General features: G+C 60.3%; 2 protein-coding genes across 2 annotated transcripts; one reads left to right on the top strand and one right to left on the bottom strand.

The window, feature by feature from the left end:
• Positions 1–569: 569 nt before the first annotated feature.
• Positions 570–9,908, top strand: TMIE (transmembrane inner ear). Its single transcript, XM_066244919.1, has 4 exons — positions 570–969; positions 4,118–4,235; positions 8,142–8,291; positions 8,555–9,908. The coding sequence occupies exons 1-4, from the start codon at positions 874–876 to the stop codon at positions 8,638–8,640; spliced, it is 450 nt and encodes a 149-aa protein (XP_066101016.1). The 5' UTR covers positions 570–873; the 3' UTR covers positions 8,641–9,908.
• Positions 9,909–11,109: 1,201 nt separating this feature from the next.
• LOC136313965 (probable threonine protease PRSS50) lies at positions 11,110–15,033 on the bottom strand. The gene is made up of 4 exons (XM_066244294.1): positions 14,816–15,033; positions 13,088–13,371; positions 11,756–11,922; positions 11,110–11,340 (listed from the first exon to the last, which is right to left on the bottom strand). The coding sequence occupies exons 1-4, from the start codon at positions 15,031–15,033 to the stop codon at positions 11,110–11,112; spliced, it is 900 nt and encodes a 299-aa protein (XP_066100391.1).
• Between the last annotated feature and the right edge of the window lie 697 nt (positions 15,034–15,730).

The raw sequence follows: 15,730 nt of genomic DNA, 5'->3' as shown, positions 1-15,730 counted from the left end.
CACTCCCAAAGTCCTCCCAGGTCTCACAGCCCCCCAGAGTTCCCCTCCCTCCTTCTCTCCATCCCTGTTGTCAAGGTTCACCCTGGGGTCAGGATCCGAGTGAGTTGTGGGCCGGGTCCAGTGTGAGGTCAGGGTTGAGGCTCAGGCTTTGGCGGAGGCTGAGGGTCAGCCAGAGTCAGCCCTTCCAAGGGAGCCTACCCTGTCCTGCTGGCTACAGATGCTGACTCTCTCCGGAACCTTCCATGGCACCTGCAGCCAGCCGGCAGCTCTGGCCATACTATCCCCTGCTCCCCATCCGCCACCCCCAGCTTTGGTGTCCAGGGTGACCAGAGCCGGCTCTGGGCAGAAAGCCAGCCCAGAGAGTCCAGGACTTCCCTAAGTGCCTGTCACCATGACAACCTGCCTGCCATGTCCCCCTCCACCTAGGTCCAGTACAATTTCTCAAATTCAGAATGTCAAAATGGGAAGGGCCTCCTAGATCAGCAGATCCCAGCCCCTCCCCTTATCCCAGATGGAGAAACTGAGGCCCGGTGGGGAAAGGAGGGTGGAACCTGTTGTTCAAACCTGACCCCAGCTCGTCCTCCCTCTCACCCACTCCCACCCCAGGTCGGTCCAAGTCGGGGGTCGGGGTGGGGGAGGGAGTCTGGAGCCCGATCCTCCCGGAGGGGGCCGGTCCTCCACCCGCGCTGAAGTGGCGGCGGGCGGCACAGCAACCAGACACCCACGATGAATAAGTGATACCCACTCGCAGCCTGCGACCAGATCGCCACCGTAGAGCGCCAGCTGGCCGGGGGGCAGTCCCTGGGCATCTCTGGGCACCGCTGGGCGGCTGGACCTGCGGACCCGAGCGGCGGCGGCGGCGGCGGCGCGAAGATGGCGGGGCGGCGGCGGGGCGCGGGGCCCCTCTGCGCGCTGGGCGGCGCTGCGCTGGGGGTCTGCCTCGCGGGGGTCGCCGGGCAGCTGGTGGAGGTGAGGCCTGGCGGCGTGAGGGGGCTCAGAGTGACCGACCGTCACCGTCCAGGCAGAGGATGGGGTGGCGGGGGGGGGGGGGTGCCTTTCTGACCGGGAGCTGCCTTTCCTTCCCTCTTGCCCTGGGAGACGCGACACTGCCCTGCCCTGCCCCGTAGGCTTCCAGGCTGTGCGGGAAACAGGCCCTCATCTAAGGTCCTTGGCCTGATGGAAGGACACAGCCCCTGATCTCAGGAGCATTCGTGTGACGGAGACTCATCCCGATCTGGTCTTAAGGATTCCCTGTCTGATTGGGAGATACAGCGGTGTCCAGTCTGCGGGAGTCACTCAGGGTCTTCCCTTCTAGTCTTCCCGTCTGACGGAGGCCCTGGACAGAGGGAGGGGGAATAGTCCTTCGTTTCACTGACCTCTAGTCTGATAGGGGAGATTATTCCCTGATGTTAGGTGGAGGAAACAGCGTCTGCTTCCAAAGACTGTCCAGGGTCCCCTAGACACAGCCGTGGGAAGGTGAGGGCATTCCAGGCTGGAGGCCGGGGGCAGAGGGTGAGGAGACCCTTCATAGAGCAACCACATGTTGGCTTCAGCTGCGTGCGGCGGAGCATTTGGCCCTGGAGGGAAGGGGCAGGCCAGGCAGGACCCGGGGCCTTGGTCCTGGTGACAGTGGGGAGCTAGCAGAGGCTTCTAGCAGGGAAAAATTGCGATGAGTCCTGGTCTGGACGGAAGAGAATAAATTGGAAAATGGCATGTAGTTGGGAGAACTGGGAGGATCTGCTGAGGGTATCCAGGAGGGAGGTGAGAAAGATGTCTGGGTGGCCGGCCAGGAGGGCCGGGAGCGGCAGGGTGGAGGCTGTCTGCAGCCTCCCCGGCCCGTCTGTGCCCCATTACTGCCGAACCAGGAAGGAGCGCCAGAGGCAGGCCCGACCCAGGATTCTGAAACATGAGGCCAAGAGGAAGGACCAGGGAGGAGTGTGGGAACGGAGCCCATACTGGCAGAGTGTAGAGAGAGCAGGGAGGCACCCAGGAGACCCCTGAAGGGGCAGGTGCTAGGGGACAGGATGAGAGAGGGAGGAGAGAGCCTTATCCTGAGGGCCTGAGGGGACGCAGATGTGAACTGAAGGGTCTCAGGGACAGGGGTGGGGACATCCTGGAGCCGGAAGCTAGCCTGTGCCTACTGCTGACAGGGGGTGTGATCAGAGGGCTGGGCTGGAATTGGATGTCAGCTCCAGTGTCCCTGTAAGGGGAGCCGGGCTGGCTTGAGCTGCATGGGGTGTATTTGGGTCCCTCACTGGCTGTCCTGAGGCCTCAGATGCAGAATTGAGCTGGGGGGTGGGGTGGGGGGGGTGTCAATCTGAGCCAAGGACTCTTCCCCAGCCCCCAGGAGCACTTCTGTCCCCAGCTCATTAAGGGAAATTGCATTTGGAGTCCATCTACCTGCCATCTGCCTACAGCCTGATCTGAGGGGAGGCTGAGCCCGGGGGTCCAGGGAAGCACCAGAAAGATGGGCATGGCTGGTCTGTGCATGGCACCACCCACCCCAGCCCTACCGGCTTTACCCCTACGGGCTATGAGGCTCTGATGGGGACCAGGGCCTTCGAACTTCAGAGTTCATACCTCCAGCAGTGCCCACCACAAGGAAATGCCAGAATACTACATGTTACCCTCTGCCCCCACCACTGCCCAGCCCCTGGCCCTGACATCACCCAGGTGTCCTATAAGCATGTGTGGGCCCAACCCCACGTGTGCCCCACTCCGCACAGGTACCTTGACCCCACACCTGTGCCTGACCTTACATCCATGTGGTACTCACCCCTCTACCCCAGTTAAGAGAAAAGAGCTGGGAGTCATGGAGCAGTCCTGGCACTAAGATCCTCTGGGTTACCAGGGGCATCTGCTAGTCACCTTCACATTGCTGAAGGGTGTTCATTAGATGAGGACGCATCAGGCTGTGGGAGGAACCCAGTCCGTGCCTATGCCCCAGGGGCAGGACGGGGTGGAGGGCGACTCTGGGCTGCCTTTCCTCCCCAGAGAGCTAGAGAGGCTTCTCAGGCGTGTCCTTGTTTGGTTGATCAGAGCACATGTGGCACAGGTGTCCCAGGGTCCTCTCTAGTTCTGAGCACTAACTCCCATCCATACCCTCCAGCCAAACTTGGTGACAGAAGTCATATCCCTGTCAGCCCCATAGATCAGGAACAGGTCTTGCTCAGATCCCCCCCCCCCCCCGCCCTGAGCAGGGCTGGGCCCGCTCAGGCCCCAGAGCAAAGCCATGTACACTTAGAACCCCCATGGGAAGGGCCATGTCTTCTTCAGTCCCCCAGGCAGACCCATGTCCCCTAGAGACCTGCAGGGTAAGGTCATTACACTCAGACACCCTAGGGCAATACTGTGTCCCCTCAGTCCTCCAAGGTAGAGTGTGTCTCCTAGACCCCCTAAATATGGGCCGTGTCCCCCTCAAGCCCCCAGTGCAGCTGGGTCTGGATGGGAAGGAAGGTGGGAGGCAGCTGGCTCTGCTCTGCTCAATTTGCTCCAGCTGTGCTTATATCTTCTGGCCTCCAGGTGTCGCTGCTAAATCATTTATCTGGTCCAGTCTTGTAAGGACTGTCCTTAGCCTTCTAGTCAGAGGAAGTGACTCTGGTAGGGTAGGCGAGTGTTGGTGTCACCTGGTGGGGGTCTGGGCCAGGCGGCAGAGTCATGGGCCCTGACTCCAGCCCCACCCCCCACCCTACACTGGGGATACAGGCGAGCCAAGTCCGGAGGGCAGCACAGACTTTGCCTTGCCTCTGGCCTTGGTCCTGAGTCCCCACCACCTGCGGGGGCCCAAGACGGGAGCAGGAGGAAAGCTATAGGTTGCCTGATGGGCCTTGGGCCTGATGGGGACAGACCATCCCCTCTGCCCCTTTGGGCCTTTGGTTTCCCCAAGTACCGACCACCCTTGCACCCCAAATCCCAGCTCCATGTTTCTGAGGCTCTGCTATTTTCTCATTCTAAATAGTGAGGCCTAGTCTAGGGCATTAGTTGTGAATGTTGAAGACAGCTGGTTCTGGGAGACTCTGAAACGCTTGCGCTGAGTATTTGCTGAGACCCGGGCCTCTCCCGGCCCAGTCCCACCCCGGCTGCTGCCTGGCTCACGCCCCGCTCTCCCCCTCCACAGCCGAGCACAGCGCCGCCCAAGCCCAAGCCGCCCCCGCTGACGAAGGAGACGGTGGTGTTCTGGGATATGCGCCTGTGGCACGTGGTGGGCATCTTCTCTCTCTTCGTGTTGTCCATCAGTGAGTAGCCGCTCCCTGCCCTCCCCAGACTGCCGCAGAGGGAGCGCGGAGCCCCCACCCCCCAGCTCCACCCCCAGGGGCTCAGAGCAGCAATTCCGGGCAGTGCAAGCAGGGCAGGCGCCCGCAGGAGGCCTGCTGTGGTTTCTGGCACCTCCTGATCCACACAAAGTCCCTGTGGAGGGCTGACAGGCCCGTGGTGACCTGAAGTATTCTGCCCGACCGGGGATGCAGCCACATGGCAATTACGGTAATTACAGGGGACTCCATGAACCAGGACGAGGACGTGTCATTTTTCCCTATGGCAGGCCTCTTGATGCTTTTCCTGCAGTTTGGCCCAGCTTAAAGGGCCCACACCCAGGGGCCCAGCAAGGCCACCCTGGCCGCAGCTCAGCCCAGAAACTCCCCAGACACCCTGCAGATGTGTCTCCTGGGCTGCAGACCCTGCCTTGTCAAACACCATCGCCTCGAGTGACTCACAACCCCCCTCAATTAAAAGCAGGAGACCCCTTTCTCTCCTGGGACCGGGGGCTGCTTGACACAAAGTCACAACAGAAATGGGTTGGGCAAGCTCCTATCAGCCGGGCTTTGGGGGGAGGGGTCCCGAGTTAAGGGGAGGGGACAGAGAAATGCCAGTCGGGTGGGGGAGGCCACGATGGCAGTCTGAGGAAGGTTCCTACAAGCCAAGGGGAGTGGGGAGCAGTCCTCTGAGGGCACACGGAGGAGGATGAATGGGGTTTCCAGGCTGGAAAGGCACTCCATGTGGATGCAATGGGGTGGGCAGAGGTGAGAGGAACCGGCCTCCATGAAGGTCCCAAGTAAGCCCTCCAGGATGTTTACTGAGTGCAACCTGGGTTGCGAGCTGTCCCGGATGGGGTCCCCTGAGAGCAGGCCAACAGCACAGGCCCATCCAGATGTGGGCTCCATGGGAGACAAGGGCTTCTGATGTCCATGTGCGTCTCCTGGCACCAGAAGTGTCCTCCCTGCGAGAAACTGTCCACCCCATCCCCCCACCATTTCTTCGCGACCAAGGTGGGACCAGGATTCAAGCAAGAGGCAGCATTTTGCTTCTAGCCAAGGCTGAGAACCAGTCGGGCTTCTCGGTGGAGGCCCCACACAGACAGAGCGATGTGGCTTCAGCTTCAGTCCCGCTGTCCACGGAGGGGAACAACCCCCACACCGACAGGCAAGGCTGGGAGGCATCTGCCCTGCCGGGGCCGCAGGAGCCATCTGGGGTGCGGACACGGGGAGCAGCTCTGGGGCACCCCGGGGAGCAGGGGCGAGGGCGCTGAGTGGCCTCTCCTGGGCTCTGCTAGGCTCCACAGGGTCAAGGTGCCTGGGGCCACACAGAGCGTTGTTGTGCCAGACCCAAAGAGGCACCCGGACATCGGTCACACCGACCGACTCCCCCTCCTCACCCCATTTCCTAGAAAAGGCTCAGGGGCGGTCCTGAAGGCCCCAGAGCAGCAGAGCAGCACTGTGGACCTCCATGCGGGGCTCTAGGAAGCAGGGATGTACAGCCCGGCCTCCTGAGGGTGGAACAGCTTTCCTGTCCCCAATCTGCCTGGGCCGAGCAGGTGCTGCTGTGACGGCAGCATCACCCCCGGGCCCTTGTGAAGAGGGCTGGGCTTGGGTGGGATACCTCTGGGGGTCTCCTCCTGCCTGGGCCCTGGAACTCGGTCCAAGGTGTTTTGTTTCTCTCCTTCTTTGAAGAAAAGCAAGCAGGCTGGGCCTGGAGAGGGGGCAGTGTCTGCGCCCTGCCCTGGCCTCCAGCAGCTGCCCTTGGGGCTCCCTTTGAAGCCCGGGCCTCCCAGGGTGGGAGCAGTCCTGTGCAGAGCCCGGGCCTCCCAGGGTGGGAGCAGTCCTGTGCAGAGCCCGGGCCTCCCAGGGTGGGAGCAGTCCTGTGCAGAGCCCGGGCCTCCCAGGGTGGGAGCAGTCCTGTGCAGAGCCTGGGCCTCCCAGGGTGGGAGCAGTCCTGTGCAGAGCCCGAGCGTGCGTGGTCCGGAGGAGGTGCCCGGTGCGTGGCTAGGGGAGGGGGCTCAGGCCACGGGGTTGGGCTGCAGGACCAACCTTGGGCATCAGGCGTGCATGGCGAGGTCTGGGGAAGACCAGGACCCATCGCTTTGGATAGGCAAGGCCTTCTGTCTACTCAGGCCTACCGCGGACAGCAGAGTTCACTCAGACCTCCTGCTGGGGCCCTCGTGTAGCCCCTCCCGGGAGTATTCCTAGACGCTATTGCCCCCGCCCCCGCCCCATTCACGCATTCAGGAGTCCAATCTTGTCCTCAGCAGCAAAGGCTTTGAGACTATCTCACTCATTCATTCATTCATTCATTTTTTTCCCTTTCATTCTGTGAATCTGGGTGAGACTCAGCAGGACCCTATTTGGCTGAAGTTGCACGAGACGACTCCAGAGGGTGCTCCAGCGCAGGCTACGTAGGTCCGATCCGTCGTCCCCAAAATGTGCCCGGCTTCTCCTGCCAGGCCCTCCTGTCCCCAGGAGTCTGCCGAGAAGTCATGTCTGGTCATCTGGTTTATAATAGGAAGCAGTTTCATCCCCTCCCCTGAGGCTGGGACCAAGGTGGTCAGACTGTGGGGGCCTCAGAAAAATAAACTCAGCCCAGCCAAGTCCTGGCAGCCCTGCCCAGCCGTGCCCATCGCCAGGCAGGCCAGCTCCCTGCCCTGGCTCAGCTTGCGTGGGTGCAGCCGCCCTCGGCAGGAAAACCGCTCCTGGAATAACTCCGTCTGAGGTGAACGCCCCAGGGCCAGGTCCGTGTCCTCGCAGCTGTCACAGCCAGGAGGAGCCCCGGCTGGTCCTCAGGGAGGTTGAGGACTCAGCTACGTCCTCCGGTGTCGCTCTGGCCTGCTCTTAGCAGCCCGGGGAGGAAAACCTAGGACGTACACGAAGCCCAGAGGCCTGGCTCGCCAAGCCGTGGCTTGAATCAAGGTGCAGCCGTCTACCCTGCCCTCCAGGGATGCTCAGTCTAGTCAGAAGGACCCTCAGGACCAGGCCCGGTGCTAAATGAAAATATGAAATCCATTGTTCAAAAATTGAGAGCCCTGGCCGGTTGGCTCAGTGGTAGAGCGTCGGCCTGGCGTGCAGAAGTCCCGGGTTCGATTCCCAGCCAGGGCACACAGGAGAAGCGCCCATCTGCTTCTCCACCCCTCCCCCTCTCCTTCCTCTCTGTCTCTCTCTTCCCCTCCCGCAGTGAGGCTCCATTGGAGCAAAGATGGCCCGGGCGCTGGGGATGGCTCCTCGGCCTCTGCCCCAGGCGCTAGAGTGGCTCTGGTCGCAACAGAGCGACGCCCCGGAGGAGCAGAGCATCGCCTCCTGGTGGGCAGAGCGTCGCCCCCTGGTGGGCGTGCCGGGTGGATCCCGGTCGGGCGCATGTGGGAGTCTGTCTGACTGTCTCTCCCCGTTTCCAGCTTCAGAAAAATACAAAAAAAAAAAAAATTATTGAGAATTTCATGCCCGGCCTGTGGTGGCTTAGTGGATAGAGACTCGACCTGGAGCACTGAGGTCACCGGTTCAAACCCCGGGCTTATCAGGTCAAGGCACATATGACAAGTAAGCAATCAACAGCTCAAGTGAAGCAACTACAAGTTGATACTTCTCACTCTTCCCTCCTCTGTAAAACCAATAAATAATATATATTTTAAAAAGTCACTAAGCATCTCAAGACAGTGAGGGCAGAGCATTAAGCCAAGCACCAGGCCGTTCTAAGAGGGGGGTCCTGTGAGACTGCAGGGTCCGGCCCTGCTCAGGTGACAGCTTTGAAACCCCAGGGCCTACGGCGCTTTGGTCAAGATGTGAGACACACTAGGTAGAGGAAGGCGTGCCCGAAGGGTGGGCACCTTCCTGGGGGCCTGAGCTCCGGCCCAGGCCAAGCCCTCTCTGTCCTCCCTCCAGTCATCACCCTGTGCTGTGTCTTCAACTGCCGCGTGCCGCGGACCCGCAAGGAGATCGAAGCCCGGTACCTGCAGCGAAAGGCAGCCAAGATGTACACCGACAAGCTGGAGACCGTGCCCCCCCTCGAAGAGCTCACAGAAGTCCCCGGAGGTGAGCGGGTCCAGGCCCCCAGCCCCGCTACCGCCCAACCCCGCGGAGCCAGCGGTTCCTCAGACTGGCCCCCTAGTAGATTTAGGGAGGGGACCCAGCTCTGTCCTTGGACACCAGAGCACAGAAATTGGTCAGAGTGAGGCAGGTAAGACAAGGAGGTATTGTGCAGGAAGGAAGAAGAAAGCGAAGGACTGCAGTGGGAGGCTGTGGTGCGGACCTTAGGAGGCTGGCTCACTCCTGTCGCATGCCTCTTTACCCCACAGGTGGTAAGAAGAAGAAGAAGAAGGACACTGTGGACACAGTGGCTGTCAAGGTAGAGGAGGACGAGAAGAATGAAGCCAAGAAATGATAGAAGTGAGGAGAGCTTCCTGAAGGCGGCAGCAGGGGCTGGCCGGCCCTGGGGCTCCAGTCCTGGCCAAGGGCCGGGCATCTTGGATTCCAAGCTCATCCATGGACCACAGAGGTTGTGGAACATCCTCTCTCCGCTCAGAGGGGGCTGCTGAGGTCCATGGCCAAGTCCTTATGGCCAACCAGGGGCAAGGACAAGACTACAGGTGTCCTGTCTCCCAGCCTGGATTCCACTTCTTGTACTCCATCCACTCAGCAAAGTTGGTCTAGGACAGTGGTCGGCAAACCGCAGCTCACGAGCCACATGTGGCTCTTTGGCCCCTTGAGTGTGGCTCTTCCACAAAATACCACATGCGGGCACTACCTTGATAAGGAATGTACCTACCTATATAGCTTAAGTTTAAAAAATTTGGCTCTCAAAAGAAATTTCAATCGTTGTACTGTTGATACTTGGCTCTGTTGACTAATGAGTTTGCCGACCACTGGGCTAGGGCCACTGTCCCTCTGCAGATCCAGAGCAGCCTCAGATACCCGCAGATATGCCTCTGTCCCACCCCTTTGGCCAGAACCAGCAGAGGCTCTAAAGGGGGGATGGGATATGGTTCACTTCCGGAAAGAGGCGTGAACTGGATGGATGACCAGAAGCTGTGGCGGCAGGAGGTTTTCAGACGGCGCTAGATAGTAGTCCCGGGGGCGAGGGGTCTGCCCCAGGCCTCGTGGGGGCGCTGGTCCAGTGGAGCAAGCTGAAGTGACCAGAAGCAGAACCTCTGACCCAGCAGTCCAAACTTTGGGCAGTGAGATGTGCTTAGTTTACACATCGTGATGAAGATGAGGCCGCTGGGAGGCCGACCGAGGCCCGGGGCTCGGGGCTGGGGCTGCAGGGTGGGTCATGGGCACCGAAGGCCGAGGCCAGAGGGCCGGGCGTAAGGGAAGAAGCTGGCACGTGGGCCCCCCCTTAGGGATCCAGGGGATATTTGAGACGTCAGGGGGGCCCTTGGGCTGTTCTGTGAGCATCTCCCTTGCTCACAGTGGTGGGAGGTGCCAGGGCCCAAGGGGATCACCGGAGGGGGCAGCTAGGGGTCCTGCCATTCTCAACAACAGTGCCTAAGAGAAGCTCTGCTGACGAGAAGGCCCAAAGGCCACCGGGGGACAAGCCCCTTGGGATGAGAGACGCACAGAGGGCCTTCCCGATGGCAGCAGACACCAGCTGAGGTGTTCTGACCTACCTGGGCCCGGAGACTAAGGAGACACCAGAGGTTCCGGAGCCAGGAGAGCTGGTGGCAAAGCTCGTGCCGACCCTGCAGCTGGCAGAGATTTGTAAATAAAGCCGAGAGCCTTCTCATAGCTGAATGATCTGGAGTCAGTGACCCCTCAGGACACCATGTCCCTGGAACATTTATGTGAAGGGCGATGCAGCCACCAGTGATCGGTGGCAGAGGCCAGGCTGAAGCTCCCTCCCCTGACTTTTCTCCAAGCCTGAATTAGGATGAGCTGGAGGGAGAGACGGCGACCAAGGGGCAAAGGGGCAGCTTCAGCCAGCTGGGCCCAGCTAAGACAGGGCATCGGAGCCAGGGAGGGAGCTGCCCGCTCTCCACTCCCCCCTCCACTCCCCCCTCGGCTTTCAATAGCCCTTCGATGGTCTGAGCCCAGTGCTGGGGACATAGAAGAGTCACAGCTGGATCCTGACCAGGAGCAGTGAGGGGACAGAGACTTGTGGCAAAGGTCATTCTAGCCACACAGGCCAGAGCCCTCCTGTGTGGCTGGGCAGCAGAAGCCCAGAGGGGCAGCTTGTAAACCTGGGGGAGTCCAGGCCCAGGCTCCCTGACCTCTGACCGGGGCCTCCACTAGCCCTTTATGAATAGGCATGGCTGTCGATGGTGAGGATAATTTCTGACCCCGCTGGGCACCTGCCCCAGTCTCCAGGCAGGGGGTGGCCCTGGGAGGTCAGAGTTCACTAGGGTGCTTCCAGTCAATGACAGGGCGTGTTCTAGCCACTGACCAGGAGATGGGCTACCGTCGAGGTAGCCTGACTGCCAACAAGGCATCACAGAAAGAACCCACTCAGCTCCCTGGCCCAGACGGAACTGTGCCCTCACCCAGCCTCACACCTGCCCTGGCAGCGCCAGCTTCAGCCTGGGCAGCACGTTCTAGGCCCGCCTTCATTTGACCCCAATGCCAGCACCCCCACTCCCTCCACCTTCTGCAGGAGTCACCCCCAATCTCCGGCTGGAGGCCGACCCTGGGCCTCTGCGCGGTTCAGGGCCCGGAGTCCCCACCGCCCTGCATCCGGTCAGTCATCTCCCACGCAGGCAGGCCCAGGCAGGAGGGAGCACGGGGAGGAGAACTAACTGTTTAATTGAGCACCTGGTCTCTGCCCTGCCTTGTGAGGGCCAGCAAGTGGCATCCCCTGTACACAGACGGTGAGGGGGGCCTGAGGAGGGAGGGCGCCCCCGGGGGTGGCCAGGGAGAGTCAGCGGGCAGCAAGGAGGCTGAGGGGCAGCGGCAGCGCCAGGAGCAGGGCCCCAGATGGCGCGGGCAGAGGCTGCCCGTTGATGCGCTCCCAGATCCACTGTTGGTAGGCGGAGATGCGCAGGAAGATGGGCGGCGCCTCGCCATTATTGCAGCCCGGGCCCCAGCTCACCATTCCCACCAGGTACCACGTGGTCTCCACGGGACAGGCCAGGGGTTCCCCGCTTATCTCCTGTGGAGGGGTGGGAGGACAAACAGGTCAGGGAGACATGACCCAGCTCAGGGACAAGCAGGGTGCCCTCACACTTCTTCCTCCCAGTCCCCAAGTGTCACATGGCTGAGAGGTACCCAAGATACCTTCTACAGCAGGCTTCGCCCCCCCTTCTCTCTGGTGCCGTCCCCCACACCCTTAAACCCACCCTCTGTCTTCCCAGCATCCCCACTCCCCACTCTCTCGCCCGACCTCTCTTCTCCACCCCGCCTCCCCTTCCCCAGTCACCCCTGCTCATCCCCTCCCTGCCCTCCCTCTCCTCTCCCTCCTCCCTGCCCTCCCCCTCCTCTCCCTCCTCCCTGCCCTCCCCCCGCCCCCCACCCCCAGCCCTGGCCAGGTGCCTTGGAGGTCAGTGAGCAAGGGGACAGGTGCTCACATAGCAGAACTTCCCCCTGTCGGTGTCTTCCGCACACATCATCTGAGAATTGATGACCCGAACCACGGAGGGGACTTTGGAGAATTTGTGGTAGAACCCGTTACACTCCCTGCTGTTCAGGATGGTGACGTCCTTCCGCAGAATGGTCCGGGACTGGGGCCACTGACCTGTGGGACGGGAGTCCCACTCAGGCTTGGTAGTTCCGCTCCTGCCCACTGCCGCCGACCTTGTCGTCAACCTTCCTGAGCTCCTCGCCGCTCCCCCAGCCCCGTCTATGTGCCACACAGCCCGGGAGGGCTCTCCAGGCCCAGCCCACCTGCCATACTAGCCGGCTCTTCCCAAGCACCCCTCGAGACCGGCTAGAGCTGCCCACCTTCTGGCCTTGCCGGACCTGGTCTCGCTTCTGGCAGAGTCCAATCTGCGGTGTCCATTCCCACCTCAGCATCTTGGCTCCTGCCCATCCTTCTATCCCGGATGCCTGCCCAGCCCCTCCGAGGTCCAAATCCCTCCTTTTCTCAAGCCCTCCTCAAAGGCCTCTTCTCCCCAGACACCCCTCCATGGGTCCCAAGCACAGCTTACTCCTGTCTCTGTCCCTAGCCCAAGGTCCTGGGAGAGAAGAGACTGCTGACCACTCACAGCTGTTCCCCAGACAGGCCATGGCCAGGAAGACCACAAGCCACTCCCTCCCCTGGGCCGGAGCCCCTGTGGGCTGTTTTTAGGCAAGCTGACTCCATGATGTTACAGGGTAGGGCACTTTTCTAGTGGGAAAGAATAGGGGTCCCTGAAGGGAGTAGCCATTCTTGGGGTTCATAAGGAAACGGACCCTTGGATGGCCTGGGACAACACCCTGGCTCTTTGGGCCTGGCTCCTAAATGGAGATGACATGGAATCGATGACCCTGAGTGACTCCCACCCTCTGGGTAGAGCTTGAGCTTGGCCAGTCATGGAGGGCCCTCTAGGGAGCTTTTCATAGTCACAGAAACCTGCTCCTCTCATCTCGATGTTCTGCTTCAAGTCGTGGGTCCCGTGGGCTTGTGCAGACAGCACATTACTCTGGCCCTTCTGCCTCAGGGAAGTCCTGTTTACATGCCTTGGCCTGGACCTGAGGGTTCATGGGCAATCCTGTCCCCCCTACGGCCTGAATGGTCGTGACGTGCTCACTGCTGAAACCGCAAGGGGAAGAAGACCTCGGATATCAGAGCCCAGTAGGAAGGTCGGGGCAGGGGGACTCTTGGGACAATGTCTCAGAATTGTCTGTCCATGACAGACCCCGGCCTGTGTTCAGAGCCTCCCCCACACCACCCACCCTGGTCTGAGGAGACCTGAACTCACCATCAAACCTAGGGAGTCCCCAGCCCATCACAGTGCAGAGGGAGCCGTCCTGTATCACGTAGTCCCAGCCAGGCAGGCAGATGGGCCAGACGTACTTGCTGTACTTGAGTGCCCACTCAAGCTGCAGGAGGCCGATGTTGTTGGCCTGGCCAACCCAGGACCATAAGCGACGGGGCCGGTAGCGGCTGTTCACGATGACCTGGCGCGCCGGGACGTCGGAGGTAGTCTGAGCCACCTCGTGAATCCAGGGGCTCCCCACTCGCACCGAATAGGTAACATCATGCCTAGGGAGACCACCAGGGCAGTCTGCCATCGGCTCCGGGCACCCCTGCCTGGCCTCCACCCCACTCTCGCACTTTGAGAAAATCCAGGCAAACCGCCGACTTGCTTCAAGCCCCCTGAGCCTACACAACAGACGTGATCAGGGCCCCGCACACACAATTTGGTCATGTCTTCACAACAACCTTCCTTTTTCTTTTTTCTTTCTTTTTTTTTTTTTTTTTTGTATTTTTCTGAAGCTGGAAACGGGGAGAGACAGTCAGACAGACTCCCGCATGCGCCCGACCGGGATCCACCCGGCACGCCCACCAGGGGCGAAGCTCTGCCCACCAGGGGGCGATGCTCTGCCCCTCCGGGGCATCGCTCTGTCGCGACCAGAGCCACTCTAGCGCCTGGGGCAGAGGCCAAGGAGCCATCCCCAGCGCCCGGGCCATCTTTGCTCCAATGGAGCCTTGGCTGCGGGAGGGGAAGAGAGAGACAGAGAGGAAGGAGGGGGGGGGTGGAGAAGCAAATGGGTGCTTCTCCTATGTGCCCTGGCCGGGAATCGAACCCGGGTCCCTCGCACGCCAGGCCAATGCTCTACCACTGAGCCAACCGGGCCAGGGCCCAACCTTCATTTTTATGAAGGAGAAAACCAAGGCTCATGAGGCCCTGGGACCAGCTCAAGGCTACTCAGCTAGGAAGTGGTCAAGGTGGAATGTGGACCCAGCTTTCCTTTGTTCCAAACCCTGGCTTCTGTCCACACCCCATGCAGGGCCTGGAAGTGACAGGGGCCTCATGCCATCAGCCCTGACCTTGCCCTCTGGCCTCTTTCCCCAGGAAGTGCCCTGGAAGTCTCTGTGTCGACCCTTAAGCTCGGGTGGCACTCCTGCCCTGGTCAGCCCTCGTGGCCAGCACAGCTGTCACACTCAGGCTGCTCCCCGGGCCCCGGAACACGGACACACCTTGTCTTTCATCCCTCCACCAACCAGACTGCCCTGTGAGCATCTGTTTTCTTGTCCGTCTGCCCTGCCACCTGGGAGACGTGATGTGCCCTCTCTCTGCCCCCGGCGCCCAGGCCAGGGCCTAGCCTCCTAGGAGTGTCAGAGTCTGTTGGCTGAATGAAGACAGGAACAAGGAAGTGAAGTACAGGATGTAGAATGAAAGAATCGGGGCCTTCTTTCGGAGGCGAGGAGGAAGGAGGCCTGGACGATGGCTTCTAAGCCCGTTCCCAGTCTGCAGAAGACTGCCCGGGGTTGAGGGGCCCGACCGAGGAGGGCGGCACGCACCCTGCTCCCAGGGAAGAGTCTGTGAAACTCAGTCCCCACCTGCGTGGAGCTGGGCCGAGGCTGGGCTGGGACTGCGGGCTTCTGCCGAGGCCACAGCTGATGGGCTGGCTGGCGAGAGAACTGAGCCCCGTGTGGCTCCAAATGCCGTTCTGCACCCCCCGCCCGCCCGGCCCCGACTCACTGGATCAGGCAGTGGGCCACAGTCACCACCCACTTGGAGGAAATAAGGGCGCCCGCGCAGATATGTGTGCCATTGGCCCGCACACTGACCATCCAGGGCCACCGCCGAGCCATAGCCTCTGGGTCCACAAGGGTGGGGTCGCTCTCGTGGGACATGCCGCAGGCTGAGGAGAAAGGTGAGAACTTGATGAGGGAGGGGACCTTCCAGCTGCGTCCCATGGCTCCCTCCCCTCCCCTCCCCTTGGCCTGATCTCCCACCTCTCCAGCCTCTGGCTTGAACCCATCCAATGACTCTCCTTGTCCACCGGTCATCACATAATAGGTATCTAACCTCAGAACGGCCTCAACACTCCCCAGGACCCCTCTCCCTGTCCCCACTGCCCAGGCCCCAGAGCACGCCCACTGGCCCCTTTTACCTGGCCAGATCAGTGGTGGGATTCAAATAATTTAACAACCGGTTCTTTGCCCTAATGACTATTTTAAGAAAAAAAAGATACACCGAAAGATAGTTTATTATTTCATGCATTTAATACTTAAATATGAACAATAAAGAGGTACACAAAACTAGATTGTAAGAAAGAGTTCTAAAATATTAATGAAAAAATATTAAATAATACCTGACAAAAAACAATAAAACTATTATTTAAGATATTTCCATATTGTTTCTTGATTGGCGTCCTCACTTGCAATGTTTTTCACCTGTGGACGGAATGAACATGACTACAGGTGCTTAGAATACACTGTTACGCAGGTGAACGCTAAAAAAGAGTAAGGAATGTAAATTTGTGATTTCCACATTGGGCGGCTGCCCAGGTGCCCACCTTAGAGAGAACCCTGATCCAAGCGCCATTTTAACAACCGGTTCGCCAAACTCAACTAAAAATTAGGTATCGGTCTGACGAACCAGTGCGAACCG

The sequence above is a fragment of the Saccopteryx bilineata genome, chromosome 10 (genome assembly GCF_036850765.1).
Source record: "Saccopteryx bilineata isolate mSacBil1 chromosome 10, mSacBil1_pri_phased_curated, whole genome shotgun sequence".
Lineage (NCBI taxonomy): Eukaryota > Metazoa > Chordata > Mammalia > Chiroptera > Emballonuridae > Saccopteryx > Saccopteryx bilineata.
Note: the sequence above shows the minus strand (reverse complement) of the source record. Positions and strands in the feature narration are given on the sequence as shown.

Bases quoted from the DNA above. Each gene is read 5' to 3' on its own strand.
- LOC136313965 (XM_066244294.1), bottom strand. From the start codon at position 15,033: ATGGGACGCAGCTGGAAGGTCCCCTCCCTCATCAAGTTCTCACCTTTC. The intron at 11,923-13,087 runs GTGAGTTCAGGT...CCCGTCCCACAG, and splicing joins GGGACTCCCTAGGTTTGATG to GTCAGTGGCCCCAGTCCCGG. The intron at 11,341-11,755 runs GTGAGCACCTGT...ACCCCTCCACAG, and splicing joins ACAGGGGGAAGTTCTGCTAT to GAGATAAGCGGGGAACCCCT.
- TMIE (XM_066244919.1), top strand. From the start codon at position 874: ATGGCGGGGCGGCGGCGGGGCGCGGGGCCCCTCTGCGCGCTGGGCGGC. The intron at 970-4,117 runs GTGAGGCCTGGC...CCCCCTCCACAG, and splicing joins TCGCCGGGCAGCTGGTGGAG to CCGAGCACAGCGCCGCCCAA. The intron at 8,292-8,554 runs GTGAGCGGGTCC...TTTACCCCACAG, and splicing joins GCTCACAGAAGTCCCCGGAG to GTGGTAAGAAGAAGAAGAAG.